The 23,129-nt window shown below is 40.6% G+C and overlaps 1 protein-coding gene and 1 long non-coding RNA gene across 3 annotated transcripts in view; one reads left to right on the plus strand and one right to left on the minus strand.

Annotated features, from left to right (window-relative positions):
* Window positions 1-10,028: 10,028 nt before the first annotated feature.
* On the minus strand, window positions 10,029-21,819 carry FEM1B (fem-1 homolog B). The gene is made up of 2 exons (XM_061180149.1): window positions 20,924-21,819; window positions 10,029-11,843 (listed from the first exon to the last, which is right to left on the minus strand). The coding sequence occupies exons 1-2, from the start codon at window positions 21,169-21,171 to the stop codon at window positions 10,208-10,210; spliced, it is 1,884 nt and encodes a 627-aa protein (XP_061036132.1). The 5' UTR covers window positions 21,172-21,819; the 3' UTR covers window positions 10,029-10,207.
* Window positions 21,389-23,129, plus strand: part of LOC133084087 (uncharacterized) — a 33,476-nt gene continuing 31,735 nt past the window's right edge. Inside the window, exon 1 of one of the 2 annotated variants that reach the window (XR_009699372.1) lies at window positions 21,389-22,074. This is a non-coding gene — a long non-coding RNA (uncharacterized LOC133084087). The remainder of the gene's footprint in view (window positions 22,075-23,129) is intronic. The other variant, XR_009699371.1, reaches the window with a different exon arrangement.

Raw genomic sequence — 23,129 nt, forward strand, 5'->3', positions numbered from 1 at the left:
AATCAATGACCCCGCACCCAAAAGTGCATTGTTTGATCTGGCACCAAGTCTTCTTTCTGTCAAACACCGTCAACTCTGAGAATGCTTTCATGTGAAACCAGACTTTCAGAGATTGGCATTCACGTTTTTAAAATCTGCCATGTGCAGCCACAATGCAGGCCAAACAAAATGCATCTGCAGGTCAGATGCAGCCCAGGGGTCACCGAATTGCAACCCCTGGACTCAGAGGCAGCCTTTATCCCCAGGATGTCATAGTCCCTCCATGTCCTCCCCTACCCTAGGCCAAGAACAACTAAATGGTCAAAAGGTGGAAAAAATGGGAGGCTTGTTTGTATCTTCAAGGCCTTCAGCCCTTGTACTGTGTCGCTCTCCTCTCTCTCTTATCAGTTCTCCCTTTCTGAAATTATTTGCTCTGGGGTATAAATGTCCATGACTGGCCTTAAGTGTGCTGCTAGGGCAAGCAGAGAAGACACATTTTACATGGAGCAAAGCCTCATGCTAGAGCAGCATTTCTCAGGCCTGGCTGCACATTAGAATCACCTGGAAGCTTTAAAAGCTACCTATACAAGGGCCCACCCCCGGGAGTCAGACTTAATTGGTTGGGAGAGGGGCCAGGGCATCATTTGTGTTTCAGAGTTCCCCTGGCGACTCCAGTGTGCTGAGCGTTGAGGTCAACAGGCAGGTGAATATGTAGGCTAGAAAGCGAACAACAAAAAAGGAGTTTACATGCACAAGTGACCTTCTATGCTGACTAATGGGAACTGTGTTGTCATTGTAATGCTGGTCAAGTTTACTTGGCTCCCGCCTGCAGTTCAGAAGACTTTCTCGTTGCAGCAAGTCTCCAGAGTGGAATTTGCTACAGATCACCTAGTTCTTGAGTTGGGGGCACATTTGCTAATGTCCGGGGGGGAGATGAACAGCAGCCTCTGAAGCATTTTAGCATTTGGTGGCAAGCTGTCCAAAATGCAACCGCAAATCAACATGAAAATTCATATTATGGTTCATAGATGGGAGTTCTTAGCAATGCTCTCTATCTGGTAGTTAAGTGTAATTATTTACGATGGAGCTAAGGAGTGAACTCAAGAGTGTTAACATGAAGCATAACCAACTTAAAAACGGTTTAGTTTTTTAGAAGCCTTATCGGCCCATCCTAGACACTACTTCAAAACAGCTGCGCTGATTTCCAGATGGCCTCGTGATACTAAAGCAATTCCACAGCACGTGAGGGCGCAGGAGGAAAACGTGCCTGGGGCGAGGCCTGACTCTGCAAACCAAACTACCAGCAGAAGGCGGTTTTAGAATCTGCTCCGCGGATTGTGAGGATTTTTTCAATTCTAGGCTCACTGTCTAGTAGAGGGAAAGGACCTCCAACAAGGAGTGGTGAACTGAGATGTGCAAGATGTTCCGGGGGGGTCTCATGTTGATTCTGACATGGTGAGACCCCATGCGGGAGGGGCGCCGGCCCTCAGAGAAGATGCAGGAGCTGAGGGGCAGACCTTGGGTAGCTTTGAGAGAGGCCTCAGGCCCTTGTGCCATCATCCGGTGTTCTGCAGGGAAGTGGACATCAATTATGCTATCCCTCAGTTCCGGCCAGCTAAGAGTTGAAAAGGAGAAATTCAGGTAAGAGTGCGGCTTCTTTCTGGTGTCAGATGGTGTGGGCATGTAAGCTCGGAGGGCAGGGTGTGCCTCTTAAAGCAGAGTATCTATCCAGAGCTGAGCTTCTCAAAGTGGGGTCCTGGGGCCACCTAAATCAGGACCACAGATGACGTTCTACCCCAGACCTCACAGATCCAGTTCCTGAGAGGTAATTTTAAGCACATTAAAATGATAGAATCAGAAATCTAGAGCCGTAAGATTTTGTTATTCTCTAGACTTCAATGTCAGTTTCTTACAGCATGGCCTTTCTCAGCTGCCCTTTAGCCTATCTTGGTGGCAGCAGTCATTGGTAAAAACCCCCAAGGGGTTCCAGTGCCAACAGTGGAGTTTCTGGGTCTTCCTTTTGTTAAGAAAGGTGGTACTTCTTAACAAGATGGGTATCAGGTGAAGGGGGCTAATACAAACACAACAGAGAGAGGGAGGAGAATGACTCTTTACCAGGAAATGTGGGAGAGCTTCTCTGAGACCTTTCCTAGAGGTCTATAAAAGACAAGTTGCTGTCTCCATCAGTATTCAAGAGCTTTTAGCATCCATACTCTCCCAAAATAAGACACTAGACTCTTGGCTTTAAGCCCCAAGATGCCAGGCAGCCTCTAATCGAAGCAGCTGGCTTAATCATGCTTCTTTTCTGGCATATGACTCATTGCAACCACACCTCACCCCAAACATGAAGTGGCCAGGTTTCTCCACCAGATACGCCTTGGGTGATTGACTTAATACAGACATTAGTAGTGAATGGTCCTGTCTTCACCACACTGGCCTTTGTTTTTACCTTTAGCTAATGTCACGTTGCCCTTTATTCTGCACTACTTCTTACCTTTAAAAAAAAAAAATCCCCCCAAATTATCCTTATATTACTATTAATGTCAACTAGATCCCTCTCAAAGGACAGTCAAGCTTAATCGACCACATTAAATCTGCAGAGTGCTTTTGTGTCACTGTCTATTCCATTAGCTTTGACATCACACTAAAGTAGGACAGCATGTTCCAAACAAAAACTGAAACCGGAACATAGGAGCTTTGCTGGTGTAGCTTGAAGGGAGGGTTACAAGCCTGGCACCTGGCCTCTGAAACTTTTCAATAAGATATAGGCTAAAATGTACCTAGCAAACTCACAAGGCTCAAAGTAGGGTATGAGCAGAAAAATATTTTTTTAACACAGATGGGGGCACCATTCCTTAAGGACTCATCCTTTCTAATCAGTTGTGCATGTTCTTTGTTCCTGTCTCCCTGGTACTATATTAAAAATGATGATGGTAAAGTTTTCTGAAACGTTTTCAGAAGATGGCCCAAGCCAGAGTTCAAAAGTAACGTCTTAAACTTTCAGAATTAAAATTTGAGGAAAAATAGAAAATCAGATTTCAAATAGAGACATCTAGCTGGACAACAAGCTTACCAAGGACAGGGACCATGATTCTTAGTTTTTGTATTCACATCCCTGATACAGTGCCTGACACACAGTAGGTGCTCGATACACAGGAATTTCCAACTGTTTCTTCCTACTGGTTGAGGCCAGAGCAAACCCCAGTTCTGTTCTCCGGATGAACTGAGCAAACCAAATTTACAAATCACAGGCAAATTAGAATATATAATTTTGTCTAAGCTTGCCAAAAAGCTAAGATTTTGTGAGCTACCTGAAATTTGCATCTCATACTGAAATTTTCTAGATCAGGTATCTGATGAAATATATTACTGCCAGCATTTTCTTTTGTCTGGACATCTGTTGCTTTAATACAGCAGACATTACTTGAAATACAGAAAAAAAAAAAAAAGATGATTTAGAATTTGGATGATTTCTGCAGTCCAGTCAGATATTTTTGCCAGGCACAGATCTGGCAGAAATCCTAAGATGAGCTTCTCTGGTACTGGTGTGAGAGTCTTACAGTGAAAGAGCACTGTTCAGCGGGTCAGTAAACTCAGAGCCTACCTCAGGCTCTGACACTTGGTCCTTGTGCGACCTTAGATGGACAAGTCACTTCTTTGTGAGCCTGTATCCTCAACTGTGAAGTGACAGAGTTGCCCTAAATGATTTTTTCAGATCTCTACAAAGGGACTCCCTAAATCTAAATGTGAATGCAAACATGTGCGGAGGATGTGCTCCAGTACCACCCTTTAATACCCTTCTGGTAATCTTAACTATTGTAATTAGGTAAAGGAAAGAAATATGAGGTATGAATACTGGAAATTAGAAGGCAAAATCATCATTACCTGTAAATGATGATTAGTGTATCTGGGACATCCAAATGAAGCAACTGAAAAAAATTTTTTTAAAAAAAAGGGAAATCCATTAAAATGCCTATATCAAAACATTAACATTTAGAAGTATATACAGTGGAAGAAAGGTTCCTATCTACAATATAAACAAACTAACTAATGATTAAAAAAAGGAAGATATTTGCAAGACCTTCATTAAAAATAAACTTTCTGGTTAGAGAAAAAAGGCAAATGAAGAAACATCAGCCCCACTTATATTAATACTTAACATTTAGCAGGCACTTCACTGTTGTAAGCACTACATTAAGCGTTTTAATTCTCTCACTTGCTCATCACAACCTAGATAATATTATTGTCCCAATGTACAGAAACTGAGACTTGGATCGAGGTCACAGAGCTAGTAAGTGATGGAAAGAACCCAGACAGTATTCCTCAGGGTTCCACCACACTGCCAGGCCAACAGAATAGAAGAGAGAACCCAGAAAGAGATCCAATTACTTTATGGGAATTTAGTTTATGATTCATATCAGTGGAAAATAATTAAGAGAGTTCTTGGCTAGCTGGATCCTTAATCAAAATAAATTCCAGGTAGATAAAAGATTTAAACCAAAGACGGCGAGAAGGAAAGGATGTGGAGGAGAAGGAAGAGAAGAAAAAAGAGGGGTGTGGTGGGAATGGGGAGAGAGAACTGGGAGGGAAAAGCCATAAAAGCACTAGAAGAGAACATGGGTAAAAAAGATATATGAACTTGGAATGGAGACAACTTTACAAGCAAGATACAAAATTCAGTAGATATAAAAACTACTAAAAGTCAAAAAACAAACTACAAACTGTGACACATGACAGAAAATTTCCTTAAATTTCCAAGGAATTTCTAACTCGTAGCAAGAAAAAGACCACAACCCAAAAGCAAACAAAAGAAACAAAAAAGGTCAGTAAATATGTCAACCTCATTCATAATAAAGGAACACAAATCAGAACCATGAAATAATATTTTCCATTTCCATCATCTTGGCAAAAACTAAATGATTAGATAATATTTGATGTCAGTAAGGATGTAGGGAGATGGAAGGCAACTGGATCACCTCTGTCAAGATTTTAAACACTCAGTCACTAAACCAGAAGTTCCAGAGCTAGAAATGAATTTGTTCTATGAATACAGTATATAAGGATGTTCACTGAAGCAGTATTTGGAATATCAATAAACTGAAAACCTAAAAATCCAACAGTAAGGCCTGGTTAAATAAATTTTAAGTCCATCCATAGGATTAAATGCTATAAAATTGTTTTTTAAAAAATCTATACACACCAAAATGAAAAAATGTCCAAGATATATTGAATGAAAACAAGATGCAGAATAGCAAAGGAAAGTTAAAAGTCCATTTGCATCAAAGAAAAAAAAACAAAAAGGAGAAAATACACATATATACACATAAAATTCTGGGAAGCTACTCAAAAAACTAGTGAGTACCCTCTGAAGAGTCCAAATGGCAGGCAGAGAGAAATGAAAAAGTAAAGTTTTTTTTTTACTATTTGAATTTTTCTTAACTATCTGAATTTTTTCCCCCATGCACATGTATGTAACTTTCACAACTTTTTAAAAATGAATTCAACAAAAGATCATCTCAACACTGAACAATAAAGACACACACTTCAAGGCAGTTTTTTTTTTTTTCAAACATTTACTGAACACAAACACCATTTTTTCCTATTACACAGCAATATTGTTAGTTTCAAATTAGCTGGGCTATTAGGACTGTCAGTTACCACGAAATTAAAAATGATTCTACATGTCAAACTCAAATAGAAAATGTCATGCAATATATAAATCACTAACAGGCCTCTGGTGCAGTCAGCAAGTTCACTATGTTTATTAAAGTCATGTAAATGGTTTGACAAAAGTGCACAATAGAATGACATCACTGGTTTGTTATAAATCACAGTGAGTTACTAGAATACAACAATGTAATTCCTCTACGTGGAAGATTGCAGGATGGGGTGAATATTATAAAGGATAGGATCTTTCAACACGTTAAGCCAGTCAGAGTTTACTCCCCAGCTATATACTTGATTGGTTAGCAAAGCTGAGGTTTTTTTCCCTCATCTTTTCTCCTCTACCAATTACTAAGCAACAACAACAAAAAAAGGCCATGCACAAATTTTACAACACCTGATAAAAAAAGTTACAAAACCTTGTGCATTGCTTGGATGAAGCTTACATCTTTGCTCCTTCATTTTTCTGATTAGGCCACTCACCACATGACTCGCCCCTAAATGAAAAGCTGTTAACAATTTAGCACTTCTCACCCCTGCACACACATCAAGATAACCCATAACCATCAAGTCAGTGTCCCTTTCCTATATATTAACACAAATGAACACACCACAAACCTAGGACTAGAGACCACATTTACTTTACAGTTTTAAAAATTAATATATCACCACTATCCATGTAGTATTTATTTCAGATCCCATATTTGGAGAAGGTACTGTACAACCCAGCCCGTCTGAAGATTTGGGCAAGTCTGCCAGGAACGTATGAGAAAGCTCGGCAATGTGCCATACACATTAGGAGCTCTCTACTTTCCACAGAAGGTATCCAGAGCAGGGCTGTGCATTTTCAGAGTCGGAGTCAACACACAGCTTAAAATCTTATGGACTAATAACTTTTCATAGAGCAAAAGGCAGAGGTTTGTTTTCTTTAACCCATTTTAATGTTATAGTATAGTCAGTGAGGAGAACAGAATAGTCATCTGTACACTGATATATCTGGCTAGCCTGAAAAGGAACATTTAAGGTTTTTACAGAAAACCTACCATAAAAGCAAGTCCTTTATACTTTTATCCGTCTACTCTCTAGTTCCATCACTGGCTGCTTCTAAAACCAGCAAACTAATCCAAGGTCCAGCAACTCATTCCTCACCCTGCCCCAGTCCCCCAGAAAGAAATGCTTCTGCTTGAATAATCTAAAGTGGCCTTATTCCTCAAGTAGCTGCCTCAACTGAGATGGAGACTAGTGACAGGGTACTGTTCCCTCGGGATTCTGATTTTCAAAACCACTTGCCAAATGCAGAGCTGACACTCACGGAGCTGCTGCCCCCACATCACATTTTACTTCAAACAGTGCTATCATGCCTAAGTTTCTCATGATTACAGTTATTAATCAATGATCAGCGTAATGCAATAAAACCCTTCCCAGAAACAAGCAAGACCAAAGTTTGCTTTTTGGTTTGTTTGTTTGAAGTGCCCACAGCAAAGAACCTTAAGGTAGCTGGACTGTGGCCTACTAGAGAGCAATCCAGGGTAGACTGAAAACAATGTTGTGTCAGAGTTCTTATGTCAAAAATTTCCTTTCTGATCAGTTGAAGGATGGATTTGCTGCCCATTCCTTGACTTAAATAGTTACCTAAACTCAAGAGTTCAATTTTACCAACTCTTAAGTGCAAAACCCACCCAAGGTTTCACATGGTTTGCCCAGGCATTCATCCACTTGGGCCTCTAGTTAACTAAATTTATATGACAATTACTGAGCAAGACCAAGAAGTTTTGATTGAATTTGTAATGTTATCAAGGAAGACGTACAATCTAAAGCATAATTCTACCAATAATAAACACAAAATGACAAAAGTGGCTAAAAAATGGCAACAGCCCAGAGTTCTCAGCTGAGATACAGAACTATCACCTTTCTTACTTATTTATTTTCTTAAAAAAACAAAACAAAACAAAACTTAAGTTTGGGAAGGGTTTGGCTAAACAGATTTTAAAATAATTCTACCAAAAAAAAAAAACACAAACCAGGCATGTAATCCCTTGTTTCAAGAATGGTTTTATACAGGTGTTTCACAATACGTATTTGGATTCGTTTTACAAGACAGAAGTAGATCCTTAGCAATACAGTGCACAATGTACCGCTATACTATAGTTTAAAAAAAAAAAAATCTCGGTTACCATTAGCAAACTTTAGTCCATTCCGCTGTCTTCAAATTCTTTCTCCAGCTTGTCAGCATTTCAGTCAGCAGTTTTACTCTCTCCAGCATTCAGTCCTCCCTTCTCAAAAACACTGAGTGTCATTAAATTTTGATGTCTGAATATGTACAGGTAATCATTATCCTCGTTTTATAAGTAAGTAATATCTAAAATAGTTCTCGTCCTGGGTAGCCAAAGGGATGAAATGGTTTTTAAAACATGCAACATTATCTGATATTTTAAGTTTTGATGTTTAAAAATCATATGCATTAATAATGGAACCAAGTAAATACCAAGTATCATAGCTATTCCTCAGACTGTCAAATAAGCAGGCCTTGAAGTCTGAAAAATACAGGGTCTGATCTGAGCTGTGAAAAAGGCGTGATTCACTCACCTGGAGGATGAGCATTTTCTCTTTCAGGCCATGAGAGTTGCCAAGAGCAAGGTATAGTAGTTCCCTGATTCACACCAGGAAGATCAAGGCCAGTAATTTTCAAATTAGGGCTCATTCAAATACCTCCCTTTAGACCATCCTAAAAAACCTTCCTTGTAAAAATCTCAGGTTAGGGAAACAGAAATATATTACTATGACAGAATTTACCATCAAAACATTCCTAACTGAAGCAAGAAGACATGTGAGGTATAACTACAGCACAGTAAAATTATCTTGCGTTCTTGGGGGAAGAAGTTTTTAAAGTACCCCCATCCATTCCCTCCTATCCTCCAGAGTGTTTCATTTCATGGGGTATCTATTTTGTTTAAGGCCCTAGGTGCTGATTTTGGCTTAGTCATTATGTTTTATACTGATCCGGCTGCAACCTTTTTCTTACACTTCACAAAGCAATATCCATACATAAAATGTTAACTGAAACCTTACCAGTGGTTTTTGTTGTTGTTATTTTTAGTTTATATCTGATGTTGCTGCATCATTATAATGCTTTTCATTAAAGAAAAAAAGCTGCAGGTCTTCACTTACAGTACCATGCACTATGATAGCTAAGGCATTCATTTGGCACTAGAGAGAAAAATACAGATATAGCTAATTTTATTTTCTTTATCATTTTTAACATTGAAAGAAATAGGTGTGTACCCTTTACTTGAATTTCTGTGATGCTTAACAGATAATCACAGAATATTCTTTTAATTTGACAGTTTACAATGTTGCCATTAAAACAAAACAAACAAACAAAAAAACCCCATAAAGACCTCTGTACAGCCTGTCGGAATAAGCGACATTTTGTGGTTCCAAAATTTGCTGCCCTCAGGCAGAAATATCTTTCCAAATGGCATTGAGAATTATTTTTATTATCAAAAACATTGAATTTCCTATACCACACTAGTGATTTTTCTACTTGTCACAGACTGAATAAAGTGAAAAAATTAAAAATATCCCAGTTCCTTTTCATCTGTCATAAAAACCTTCTTAAGGAGGCACAAATAATGCCCTCTGGAAAAGTAGTTTCCAATTTTAAAAGATACCACACAAGAGGAAAGGGAGAAGGGGACAAAAGAAGAACATATAACTATATTGTGACAATTTGTTTCCTAAGAGAGACACAGCATTCATAATTTTTACATGTCTGTGAGCTGAGTCAAATGCAGACTGCTACAATTTAGATTAATTACATTAAAACAGAGACTTCCACACATTTTAGAATCCAAGCCCAAAGGCAAATAGTCCATCAATATTCTCTGAAAAGTTGCTTTAAGATTACTGCTGTGTAAGTACCACGCAGCATAATTCAACAATTTCAATGGATTTAACTTCATAAATTTGTAACTATTATTAAGTTAGCACATTTTTCAGATTAATCTGCAGTTATATTTTTAAAAATCCTCCTGATGTTATAATGCGTTGATCTCTTCACATAAATAATGGAAGAGTGAAAACTACCTATAGCAGTTTGGCATGTGCAGAACATCTAGATATTCCATTACTTTTAATGTTCCTTTTCGTTGTTTTTCTTCATGAAATCCTCAAAACTGCTGTAGAGAATAACATGCTGACACAGGCTTAACAGAAATACTTTTCTAGGCAGTTTTTTTTAAACATTATCAACTTCAAATCATAAGGGCCCTTGTTACATAAACAAAATATTTTATATTCATTCCTTAAAAAAAAGAAAAATAGTTAAGTGACCAATATCCAAACACCTTATAGTTACACCTAAACAATGTGGTTTTGTTTAAAGTGTATTTGAAATCAGTAACCATATGAGGCAAGAAGACCAAATACAAAACTAAGGAAGGATGAGTAGGGAGGAAGGGTAGTGGAAAGAAAAGCAGATTTTATGAACACATAATTCTATTGTCTGTGATTAAAGTCCTTTACTTTTTAGCACCACATTAAATGATTTTACATATCCAGTCACTTAATGAAATCCAACAAACTCTTCAAGAGTTCTGGGGATCTGGTCTTGGTAGTTAATGTCATTAGCCCGAACTGCCCGGGCGGCCAGGCACTTGAGACTCATCTTCATTTGAGTTTTAAGTAGTATTTCTGATACCCCAGTTGTACTTTTGTCTAGCGGAGTCTTATTCTGTTTATTTGTCATGTCGGTGTGAGCGCCAGCTTCAACTAGGCTAATGATGATAGAGTGCAAGGTCAAAAAATCACTGATGGGCCTGTTGTACTGAACGATAATGTGAAGGGCACTGTTCCCTTCATTGTCCACAGCATTCACCTCGGCACCACAGTCCAGCAGGAGCTTTGTGACAAGCGCGTTTGGAAAGCTGCAGACATCATTGGTGTGGAAATCATCAACTGGGGTATTCGAGTTGACAGCTAGATGCAGCAAGGTGAAACCTTCACGAGTTCTGGGATCAAGGTGAATCAGGTTGTAGATCTGCTTGTTAATTTTGCACTGATCTTCTTCACTGCACTGTGTTTTGGTGGAAATGCACACTAAATACAGAAAAGTATAGAGATTACATTCATAATTGTCCATAGCACTGTGGACGTCAGCATCTGGAATATTTTTTACTCTGTTCATACTTTGTTCTATTTCCAAAACACTGCATCTCAAAACACATTCTATGTCTGGGGCCTTCACAGTTTCATTCAAATGTATCATCTGTGAAAAAACTTGGGCAAATCGAAGAAGATCCTTATGGGTATTCCTGTTACCTTTCTGTCTGAGGTGCAGGGCATGAAGCCACAACTTGATACACTGTTCGAATTCCATGTTATCTGCATAAACAGCTCCCCTGTAAATGATGGGATGGGAAACATCAATGTTGTCGGCACCTAAAATCCGTTCCCGAACTATAAGGCCTTCCATATGAAGAGCATCTCTGTCTTGCCGAATGGATTCCAGTTCCTGAGGATTTCTACATTCAGTTCTATTCCCATAGGCATGGATTGGTGGGAGAACCTCTTTCTCAAGAATGTTATCACCATCTTGAAACCTCTCCAACATAGCTAAATATAAATAGTGGTATGTCTTCATGATGTCATAGTTCTCACGGTCATTTGCAAAGGAGGCACCCAAGAGCTCCAAAGCTTCAATCCGACTTCTTCGGTCACAATCAGCATGAGAGAGCAACAGTTCGACAACATCAGCTTTACAGCTTTCAGCAGCTACTTTTAATGGCGTCATCCCATGGCCGTTCACTACTATAGCAGCACGCCATTTTATCAGCTCCTTCACAATATCTATGTGCCCAGCTTCAGCTGCAAAGTGCAATGCTGTGGCTCCACAATGTGCTTTAGCATTTGGATCAGCACGTTGTTCTAAAAGGTATCTGACCACATCAGTGTGTCCTTTATATGCTGCAATCATTAGGCAGGTGTTGTCATACTTGTTGGCAATGCTGATGTTGGCATTATTTTCAACCAAGTATTTCACAATGTCCAATCTGCCATCAAAGCATGCTGCCCGTAGGGGGGTTGAGTTAGTTACTGTGGTATGGTTCACGTTGGCTCCATGACTGACTAGAAGCTTAACAACTTCAAAATGTCCTGCCCCTGCTGCACACCAAAGAGCGGTGGCACCATCAATGACATACCTATTCATGAAAAGAACGAACAGTTAGAAAATGGAGGTAACCTGCCCTAACGTAAATTTAAAGGATGTATTCATTTACACTGACCCAAAACCTCAATCTGCAGAGCGTTAGTAAAACATTAGTTTGGCTGAAAATAAAATCAGGTAATTTAAGTAAAGCACTTTGCATAGTACTTGTACCTAGTATGAGCTCAATAAATGTTAGCGACTGTTGTTATTACCAAAGTATAAAAACCTAAAAAAAGAAAAAAAAATGAATCACTGACTTGCTACTAGCAAAAGTAAATAAAGTTCAGAAAACAAAGAGGAAATGTATGGAGTTTTGTAACTTCTTGACCACCAAGCTGATTCACTGGCTCTTAGGAGCACAGCATGTTCCTCCCTCCCAGCACCCCCTAGGTACCACAGTTTCATTCAGTACATCAGTGAGAAAGCCACCCCAATCTCTGCATTAACATTGTGTTAGAAACTGCTTTAGGAAGAAAAGTATTTAAGCAGATAATTTTTCCCTAAGATTATCTAAGCCAATAAGTATTATACTCTACTACAGCAATGAGAAAGAAACAATTATTGCCCCAACATGAATGGTACAACCTTATAACACAGGTCAAATTCTATCTCCCTTGAAGTGAAAAAGAGTAAAATCCGCCTGGTATAATATAAATATCATAGTTTAACCGCAATTATCAACACCATCTATCACTTCTGAAAATAAAAGACGCACTTTATAAACATGCAAGCAATTACTTCTTCAGTTTCAAATAATGACGCAAAATGTTTATAAGCAAAAGCATTCCCAGTAACAGCTACCTATGGGGTTACCTATGGGGGAGGGTGTAGGATTGACTCAGATGAGGCTTAAAGCTACTAGAAATGTCCTATATTTTGATCTGGGTAGTGGCTACATGGGTGGACATTTAGGGGAAAAAACTCATCAAACTGTACATGACAGATTTGTACATTTTACTGTATGAAAGACGTACCTCAAAATAAATTTGAAGACTTCTGAAGTTTCTTTTTAAAATTTCATTTTTTTAATGTCATTTAATTGTTAACTGATTTTTTAAACTAAAGAATGAATCAGGAAAATAAGACATTACATCAGTTGAAATGTTTTAGTGTTTGCCAACTGTACCTTTTGCAAACAATTCAGTTTCATTAAAACTCACTTATTACATTTTTATTGTCATGATTATAAACACAAAGTTCAAAAAAAGTTTTCTTTCACTGTCAAAAAAAATACAATTTACAACAGCATCAAAAAATACCAATATCTGATAGTAAATCTAATGAAAAATGTACAAGACTTCTACATTGAAAATTACAAAACATTCCTGAGATAAAGACCTAAAGAAATGGAGAAATATTCCATGTTTATTGTTTAGGAGATTCAATAATGTTAAGATGTCAATTCTCCCCCAAAATAATCTACAGATTCAATGCAATCCAAATCAAAATCCCAGCAGGGATGTGTGTGTGTGTGCACATGCACAAATGTGTGCATGCATCCACATATGTGTAGATATTGACAAGTCAATTCTAAAATGTATATAGAAATGCAAAGGGGGGCTTCCCTGGTGGCGCAGCGGTTAAGAATCCGCCCGCCAATGCAGGGAACACGGGTTCGAGCCCTGGTCCGGGAAGATCCCACATGCCGCGGAGCAACTAAGCCCGTGCACCACAACTACTGCGCCTGCGCTCTAGAGCCTGCGAGCCACAACTGCTGACCCTACGTGCCACAACTACTGAACTGAAGCCTGTGTGCCTAGAGCCTGTGCTCCGCAACAAGAGAAGCCACCGCAATAAGAAGCCCGCATGCCGCAACCAAGAGTAGCCCCTGCTCGCCGCAACCAAGAGTAGCCCCTGCTCGCCGCAACTACAGAAAGCCCACACGCAGCAACGAAGACCCAACACAGCCAAACATAAATTAATCTTAAAAAAAAATGCAAAGGACCTAGAACAACCAAGATAACCTTGAAAGAAAAATAAAGTTGGAGGACAAAATATAGTAATTAGGATAGGGTGTCAGTGGCACAAGGATAGATAAATATATCGATAGAAAACAACAACAACCCAAAAATAAATAAAAAAAAAAACCCTCCAGAAATAGATTCACACATACAGGATCAGAGATTAATGACAAAAGCTCCAATGAAATTCAGGTAGAAAGTATGTTCTTTCTAATAAATAGTGAAGAAGCAGCTACCAGATATCTGTTTGGAAAAAAATTAACCTTGACTGTACGCACAAAAATTTGATAAGTGGTGTAGACCTATAATATGCAAAGCAAAACAATAAATGCTTCTAAAAAAAAATAGACTATCTTCATGACCTTGGAGTTGATGATGATTTCTTAAACATAATTCAAAAAAAGCACTAACCATAAAAGAAAAAAATTGATTAGACTTCATTAAAATTAAAAACTTCTTTTCATCAACAGACACTGTGAAGAAAGTGAACAGGCAATCCACTCACTGGCAGAAGACATTTGCAATCGATTTATCTGACAAATCACTAAAAAGGCAAACAAGTCAATTTAAAAAATGGGTGAAAAGATTGAACAAGTATACTTCAAAAGTATATATTCAGATAACCAATAAGCATATGAAAAGATGTTCAAGATAATTACTCTCACCAGGGAAATGCAAATTAAAACCAGGAGTTACCAATACACACTCACCAAAATAGCTGAAATAAATAATACTGACATGACAATACTAAGTATCCGCCAGGGTGTGAAACAACTCAAACTCTCATTGCTGATGGGAATTGCTAGTGGGAATGCACAATAATTTGGTTCAACCACTTTGGTGGTTGGCTGACAATAACTATTAAAGTTAAACATACACCAACCTATGACCCAGCAGTTCCACCCCTTGGTGTATACTGAAGAGAAATGAACGCAAATGTCCACCAGAAGGCATACACAAAAATGTTCATAGCGGCTTTATTCATAGTAGTCAAACGCTAGAAACAACCAAAATATCCGTCAACAGGATAAACTGACATATATTCATATAATGGAATACTACAAAACATTTAAAAAATAAAAAAACTACTGATACATGCAACTCCATGGATGACTCTCACAGATATTGTGTTAAGCAAAAAGAAGCCAGACAGAAAAGAGTACACTGTATGACTCCATTTATAGGAAGTTCAAGTATAGACAGAACTAATCTATGGTGATAGAAGTCACAATAATCATAACTTCTGGGAGGGGAAAGGAGGGGAATTGACTGAGAAAGGGCACAAGGGAAACTTTTAGAGTGACATCAATGTTCTGCATATTGATCTAGAAGGTGATTACATGGATGTAAAAAAATTAAAATTTTATAACATTGTACGCTTAAGATTTATGCACCTTACTTGATGTTATATCTTAACTAAAAATAGATATAATTAAAAAACAAAAACAAAAAGGAGGCACTACATTACTACTATAATTTAACTTCTAAATCAATTTAAAGAAAAAGTTTAAATAAACACAAATAGCTAATAAATAATTTCCATGTGCCAAGCACTGTATTAAGTGCTTAATATACAGAATATCTTATTTAATTCTCATAATAACCTTCTCCCAATAATCCTATAAGGTAGATAATATTATTACGCCCATTTTAAAGACATATAACTAAAAGGCTTACATGAGATTAAAAATACAAAAGTACTTTGGAAACTATATAATGCATCAAATGTAAGGAATACATGTCATTTTTCAGACATGTTTCAATTTAAGAAGCTTTTTTTTTTAAAACTTCTTAATATAATCTATCCAAAAAATCAATACATAGTTAACATATAGTTATATTTACATAGTTACAAAGTTTCCTTGCATGCCTTAAAAATATTAAATTGTAATATGCCAGGAACATGAACATAAACTAAGTAAAAACTCAAGAAATGTTACATTAAAATAGGCATTCACATACATTATCTTTAACTCTTGCAATAACCATACAAGATAAATAGGACCCCCATTTTAAAGATGGAAGAAAAAGAGACAAAAGTGAATAAAATTTTTTTCTGGCCTCAAATTTCCCAGAACTAATGACATGAGTAAAAATTAAATTACAAGTATATACTTCACTTGGTTTTTATAATCGTTTAATACTTTTCCTGGTGTAATCTAATAATTTCCATTTTCCCTATGGTGATGTGACAGGAGCCTAAAAAACGTTTCAATTATCTATTTTTATTGAGACAATTAAAATTTTTTAAATAGTTTATGACAAAACATATTCACTGTAGAATGTGTTACAGAATGACTAATCCTTCAGAAACATTAGCCTTAGTGATTTTTAAATTTCTACATCTAAATAAAAACATTAAACATATTAAAGGGAATTATAATCCTAACATCTATAACATTTTTTGTCCATAAAATACAGCTAAAATTATAGCCATATACTGCCTCAAAACAAAATGCCAAACACATTTATAACAAAATGAACAGAAAATAAATAAAAATATAATCAAATTAATGCAATATTTACTTAATGCCTATGGGAGAAGCACTATAAAACAATCTTTCTAGATTGAGTCTAAAATTGCAATGCAAACTATCCATTATGTATTTCATCTTAAAAATCAAGAAACTTGGGACTTCCCTGGTAGCGCAGTGGGTAAGAATCCGCCCGCCAACGCAGGGGGCACCAGTTCGATCCCTGGTCTGGAGAAGATCCCACATGCCGCAGAGCAACTAAGCCCGTGCGCCACAACTACTGAGCCTGCGCTCTAGAGCCTGCAAGCCACAACTACGGAGCCCATGTGCTGCAACTACTGAAGCCTGCGCACCTAGAGCCCATGCTCTGCAACAAGAAGCCACCGCAATGAGAAGCACACGCACCACAACGAAGAGTAGCCCGGGCTCACCGCAACTAGAGAAAGCCCGCACGCAGCAACAAAGACTCAACGCAGCCAAAAAAAAAAAAAAAAAAATCAAGAAACTTTAATCTGATATTCACCTTTTAAACAAAATGTATGCATCAGATGATGGAAACATTTCACAATAAAAGATAACATTTCTGATCACAAAACTAAACTCATGTATTTCCTGGTTCAATCTGAAATAAAAATGTCTGGTTCAAGCATTTGAAATAGAAATAAAAATTCATTAAATGTAAATGATCAGCACTTTATTTTAACCAAAGTCCTTAAAATCATTTATTAGATCATATGTAGTTCCTTGAAATATACAGTGGAAATGACTTTCTAAATGAAGCCAAATGACGCTGTGCCCCTTACGCCTTTCCTCTACCTGGACATTTATTAGAAGTATTAGTACTAGCACTGACTTTAAAAGAGCACTCAACAAAAAGCCTCAGAATTCCCAGAGGTCCTGTTCTCCTTCCCATCCATGTCAGCAAACTTCTTCTAGGACAAGAGTTCCCCACAAACTCTGGCACACAGCAGTCAGGCCCTCAGAACTCAAACCAGCACAGTACTCCAAGGTCACATGACACCTCCCCTTTGTTCTGTTCCATTTCTATAACATTCTTAACAGCTTCCCATACTCCAACTAAAGGTTCTTCTTTCATTCCCATTCATGTAATTTTTCTCTTTTTTTTTACATTTATTTATTTATTATTATTTTTGGCTGCGTTGGGTCTTCGCTGCTGCGCACAGTCTTTCTCTAGTTGTGGTGAGCGGGGGCTACTCTTGTTGCGGTGCGTGGGCTTCTCATTGCGGTGGCTTCTCTTGTTGCGGAGCACGGGCTCTAGGTGCGCGGGCTCAGTAGTTGTGGCGCACGGTCTTAGTTGCTGCGCGGCATGTGGGATCTTCCCAGATCAGGGATTGAACCTGTGTCCCCTGCATTGGCAGGCGGGTTCTTAACCACTGCGCCACCAGGGAAGTCCCAATTTTTCTTCTTATCCACTCATCTATGTCAATTTTGGTCGTTACACAGTAAGCCATAAATAAAATAATCTCAAATGTTACTCCTAAAAATATGTACAAGGACTCAAATATCAGCATCAGGCTTCATCTAGGTGGGTGGCACCGTCCCCCTTTTGAGGCTCTATTATGAATCTACTTTAGTTTTCTAAGGTATTATAGATGTTTTTAGACAGAGTATAGGCTTTTTAAAATAAGTTATTTTAATGTCTCTGTGTGTGTGTGTCTCTCTGTCCCTCTTTCTCTCTCTCTCTCTCTCACACACACACACACACACACACACGCACACACGCGCAGAGTACAATATCAAACCCCATAATTACACAGATACTGTTGCTTAGGATGAAGCTAAGAAGTGAGACTTTTTTTTAATATTAGGCAAATAACAGGATAGGTGGTGAACGATTTGGCAAAAAATTGTGAAGATGGTACATAAATTACTGAAAATTAGGAAACACTAATCTACTTCAGCCCACAAAGACCCTGTTTGTCCCTATCTGGCCATGGGTCTCAAGTACCAATGGAATCTAAAGAAGGGGGGCTGGCTAAGTACCTCTCAAAAGCCAGTCCCTGAGGGGTGAGTGAGCTTCATATTATTAACACCTCACTCAGACGAACATTTTCACACTGTCTGGAATGAATGTAAAGTGAAATCATGACATTTGCAAGTAACACTCTCTTCATCTATTTCTGAAATGCCTAAATGACTGGAACAAACTGCAAAATAATCTCACAGAGTGGTGTGAGTGGGCAGAAAGGTGGCCATGAATTTCAATCCTTCTCTTTTGTTAATCTGTAAGCTCCTCGAAAGTAGAAACCTTACATTTTCTTCTACATCTTCCACATTAGCTGTGTGGCACAGGGCTAGGCCCATCACAGGCATTTAATAAGTTAAAAAACTAAACTAAACTACTTTGACAGAGCAGCTAATAAATCCATAACTGTAATAATCCATAAACAAAAAAAAGATTGAAGAAGGCTCACACAAAATCTCAAATGACAGAAATCTTTGCAATTCCAGTCTCACCAGTCTGACTCTTGATATTTTACATAAGGATCATCAAAATCTGGCCTCCACCTCACTCTAGTCTCCCACAATCTCTTTCTTAATTTCCCAGGCTTGAACCCCTTCCTGAAACTGCACTGAAACACTTGTCATTGCAAGAGCACCATGCTGCCATCCCTCTTCTTCACTTTCTACTATCCTTTAAGACTGAGCTCAAATATCACCTCGGCTGTGAAGTCTTCCCTGATTCTCCCAGGCAAAGCTGAGCCCTTCCTCTCCCTGTGTTCCCTCAGTAGTCCAAAAGATTTCTATAACCCTAAATGGCATGGCATCTACAATTACTCATTTTCATCAATTTCTCACCTCTGCCATACACCACGCCCCACCTCCAGCCCCCGCCTAGGGCACCAGACTGTCTTCCTCTGCAGTGGGAACAGTATGTCATTCATCTCTGCAAACGCAATCCCTACTACAGAGCCTGGCACACAGTAGGTGTTCAAAATATGTTTGCTTATTGAACCCCTTAATTTCACTGGCCAGTGCAAAATACTGGGCAAGGTAAGCCACTACACAGGCTCAATGCTACATTCCTAGCTATTTCAGGTTCTCTTAATTGCCACCTCAAAACACCTTTCTCTTTGATGGTTAAGAAAGATAAGCAAAGCCTTTCCAAATGCTTTAGAAAACTATATTTTCTCGCCACTATTCTCTCCTAATCAAAACAGGCCTCAGCAAGCTCCTTAGCAGCAGTGTAACCAGTAGCTGTTACTGCAGAGATTCATATCTCAATGGATGCTTATGCCTATACAACTGGAATGGTGCTGGAAGTTCGGGGGTCATCCTACTTCACTCCTCCTCTGCGTATAGGAAAGGCTGTGGGAATGCAGGGAGTTACAGAAAGGACACAGAAGCTAGTAAAAGAAAACGAACAAGAATCAGGTTGCCATATTTGGTTAATATGAAAAAGACCATCTCCTTAACGTCTAGAGAGGTGGTACCAGAGGTTAGCCACCACCCGTGGGCTATCATTTCAGTAAAATGTAATACCCTGAAATATTTTCCTCTCATCTAAAACAGAAGAAAAACTCTTATTATTTCAACCTACAAAAAGAATCAACCAAAATTCAACAATGCCCTAGTCATCTTCAAGAGGAATTGTTTTTTCCATCAGGTTTTAACCAAGCAGTTTTCAATCACCAAAACTAATGATACGTATCTTTATGCTAGGACCACATCGATCTCAAAAGAAGAAAATGCTAGAATAGCTTATGTACTGGCACAATTCAACAAAAACAAAAACAATTAATGCATCTTCATGCAGTTGTAATCTGTAAAACAGGTTATAACCATCCAGCACAGAAAAGATAACGTCAAACCTGACAATTCTGCATTCAACTCTATCATACCCAAAAATATGTACAATTAAACCTAAAGGGCAAGTTTTAACTCTGACAATATGAATTTTTGAACTCCCCACCTGGAATAACAGTATATCATCAAGCTTCCCCACAACATCACAGAATAACATGTAATTTAACAATGGCATCATCTTGTCCTACACCAGGTCCGGTGCCATCTTCGCAGCCAACATATCTACCCCCAGCAATGTGTGAGAGTCAGTATCATGTCTTGGGAAGCCTGGCTGCTTGACAACCCCTCAAGAGGCTGCAACTGCTGCTGGTTCTAGGGGCTTATTTTGACATTAAGGTCCCACAACCCACTAAGGGGCTTTATCGGACACTCACGTGAAGGGACAAAAAATGGGTGGCCAAATAACTCATCAAACAGAGGTCTTCAACGTTAATTGCTGACCTCGTTAATTTCTGATCTCGGTTACAACCCCAGTACTGATAAAGGGAAAGCCTGAAAAGGCGGCTACCTCCTCCATACTGCTTCTTCACAAACTATCTAGTAAAGAATACGGAATACCTATTAGGTATCAAGACAGAGGATGTGGCTATTTACCTATAGAGGGAATAAGGGGTAGGGGCCAATGAGGATGAGCAGCAAAACATGGGATGGAGTATTCGCCCCATAAGATGAAGTGGGCATTAATGAGGCAAGTCAGGAGGTACAAAATGGGAGAAGTGATACCTCCATGAAGCGAGGGGGGGGGGAAGACCCATAAAGTGGTGGGTCCGCGCGCGTTAGAGAGGAGGCTGGAGTTGGGATGTACCTACCCGTCGAAGCGGACAGTGCCAGTCTGCTGAGTCTGCACCCGGTAATGTTCTAACAGCAAGCGCACCACCTTGGCGTGCCCATTGCGGGCTGCGATGATGAGGGGTGTGGAGCGCTGCCCTCCCTGCTGGCTGACATAGCCAAGCAGATAGCGGATGTCGCTTTCAGACCGGTTGAGAAGCAAGGCGGCCAGAGTCAGCACCTTGCCCTCGCTGGCCGCCTTGTATACATAGCCAGCCAGGCCCTCCATGGCCACTGCCAACTCCAACACCCGTTTGGTCGCCACCGCTGCTGCTGCTTTGCGCCCCTGGAGGCCGCGTTCGCCAGCGCTTCAAACCTGGGCCCTCACAGCCCATTCAACAGGGCGCCGCCGCCGCCGCCGCCGCCGCGCCCAGGCAGCAGCGCGGCCGAGGGAGGGCGGAGACGCAGAGGTGGCCGAATGCCGCGGGGGGCAGGTCAGCGATCCAGGCCGGGCAGGGAGGAGGGCGGTCAGGGCCGCCCCCAAGGCCCCAGACGCCGGCCCTGGGCCGAGGGGATCTCCATGGTGGCCTGGCCTCAGGCTGGACCCCTCCTTCCTGCGGGCTGCGACAGGCGCGTGCCCGAGCTACGGGTCGCCGGCGAGGTCCCAAGAGGGCCGCGCGCGCCCTGGATGGCGAATGATGGCCGCGCTTCACCCGACCCAGCCCGCCGGGCCTAGGGCTTGAAACTGCTTCTGCCTCCGCCTCCGCTCTGCGTCCTCCCCAGCTGGAGGAAACCTGCAGGCCCTCGCCCACTGGAGCTCAGAAGAGCCAGACGCTGTCGATAGCTTCAGAGGTCCACGCCTGGGGAGGCCCCCAGAGAGAGGCGGAACGCTGCGGCCACAGCAACCCCTGGGCTCTGGACGGGGAGGAAGGCGGGCCTCTGCAGACAGGGCTGCGACGGGGAGGGTGCGAGCGGGGGACGGTTAAGTGGGGTGTCTCTTCCAAAGCAGACCGGCCGGCGAACGAGGCCCGATGAAGAAAGGTTCTGCTGCGCGACGGCGGCCCATCCCCAATTCGGCTCGGGATGTCCTCATTGCCCTTGATGCCTGGAGCTTCCAACTCGCCCCCACTAGGCCCTGGGGGTCCCTAGCCAGGGAGTGGGACAGAGTGAAGGCGCTGAACCGTTACTGCCGGTGGGTTTTGGGGCCCGCCCCGTTTTACCGTAGACATCGCGGGGCTCTTCTCAGCCCCTGTTTGGGGGCCCGGGGAGGGGGGTGCGCGCACCCGGCGGGGTCCGTTTTGAGAACAGGGCGGCGTCTCTGAGCCCCCGAAATGTGGGAGGACTTTGAGGGTCTGCACGAGGCTCTGAGAAGGAACTGGAAGTCCGGCCTGCCCTCCCTGGAGAGGAGGATTAAGTGTGTGAGAAAGGTCGGGAGAGATGGGGAACTGTGGAAAGGGGCGAGGTACCCTGGGAAGGAAGACGAAGTCTGTGTTCGGACAGAGCAGGACTCTAATCCTGAATCTGACGGGACCTTCGGTTTTCTCACAGACCTCACCAGATTGTTAGGATTTGAAAAGATCATTCATCCAACGAATATTAGAGATCTACTATGTGCCAGGCTCTGCTTGGCCCTAGGAATTCAGTGATAGACCAGATAGACACAGTGCCCCTTCAGGGACTGTGTTGTTGCGGGGGAAACAGACAATAAACAAGTAAACAAATAATAGACAAGACTGGCTGAGTTAGTATCATTACCATTTGCTATGAAGCAAATGAAATAGAGTGATGGGGGGTGGGAGGCGGAGCTAATTTAGTTTGGGCGGTCAGACAAGACCTCCATGACAGGTAAGGAGAACAGGTGGTATTCTGGGCAGAGGGAATAGCTAGTACAAAAGCCCTGAGGAGGGAACAGTCTTGGTGAGTTCAGAAACAAAGGTCAGGGTGGCTGCAGCAAAGTGGGCCATAGGAAGAGTGATAGGAGATGAAATCAGCAGGGTGCAGGTCATGTTAGGGCCCAGTTACCCATGGTAAAGTGTTTAATTTCTACTCAAGTGTAGTGGGGGCATTTGAAGAGTTTTAAACAGAAAAGTGACAAGATACAATTTATATTTTTTAAAAGATCACTCTAGCTACTATGTAAAGAATAAACTAGTAGGCAGGAGTCAAAGCAGGAAGGCCATTTAGGAGGAAGGGTTTGGGACTAGGATGGTAGGAGTGGAGGTGATGAATCTCATGGGGCAGTCACAG

Source organism: Eubalaena glacialis, chromosome 2, assembly GCF_028564815.1.
Source record: "Eubalaena glacialis isolate mEubGla1 chromosome 2, mEubGla1.1.hap2.+ XY, whole genome shotgun sequence".
NCBI lineage: Eukaryota > Metazoa > Chordata > Mammalia > Artiodactyla > Balaenidae > Eubalaena > Eubalaena glacialis.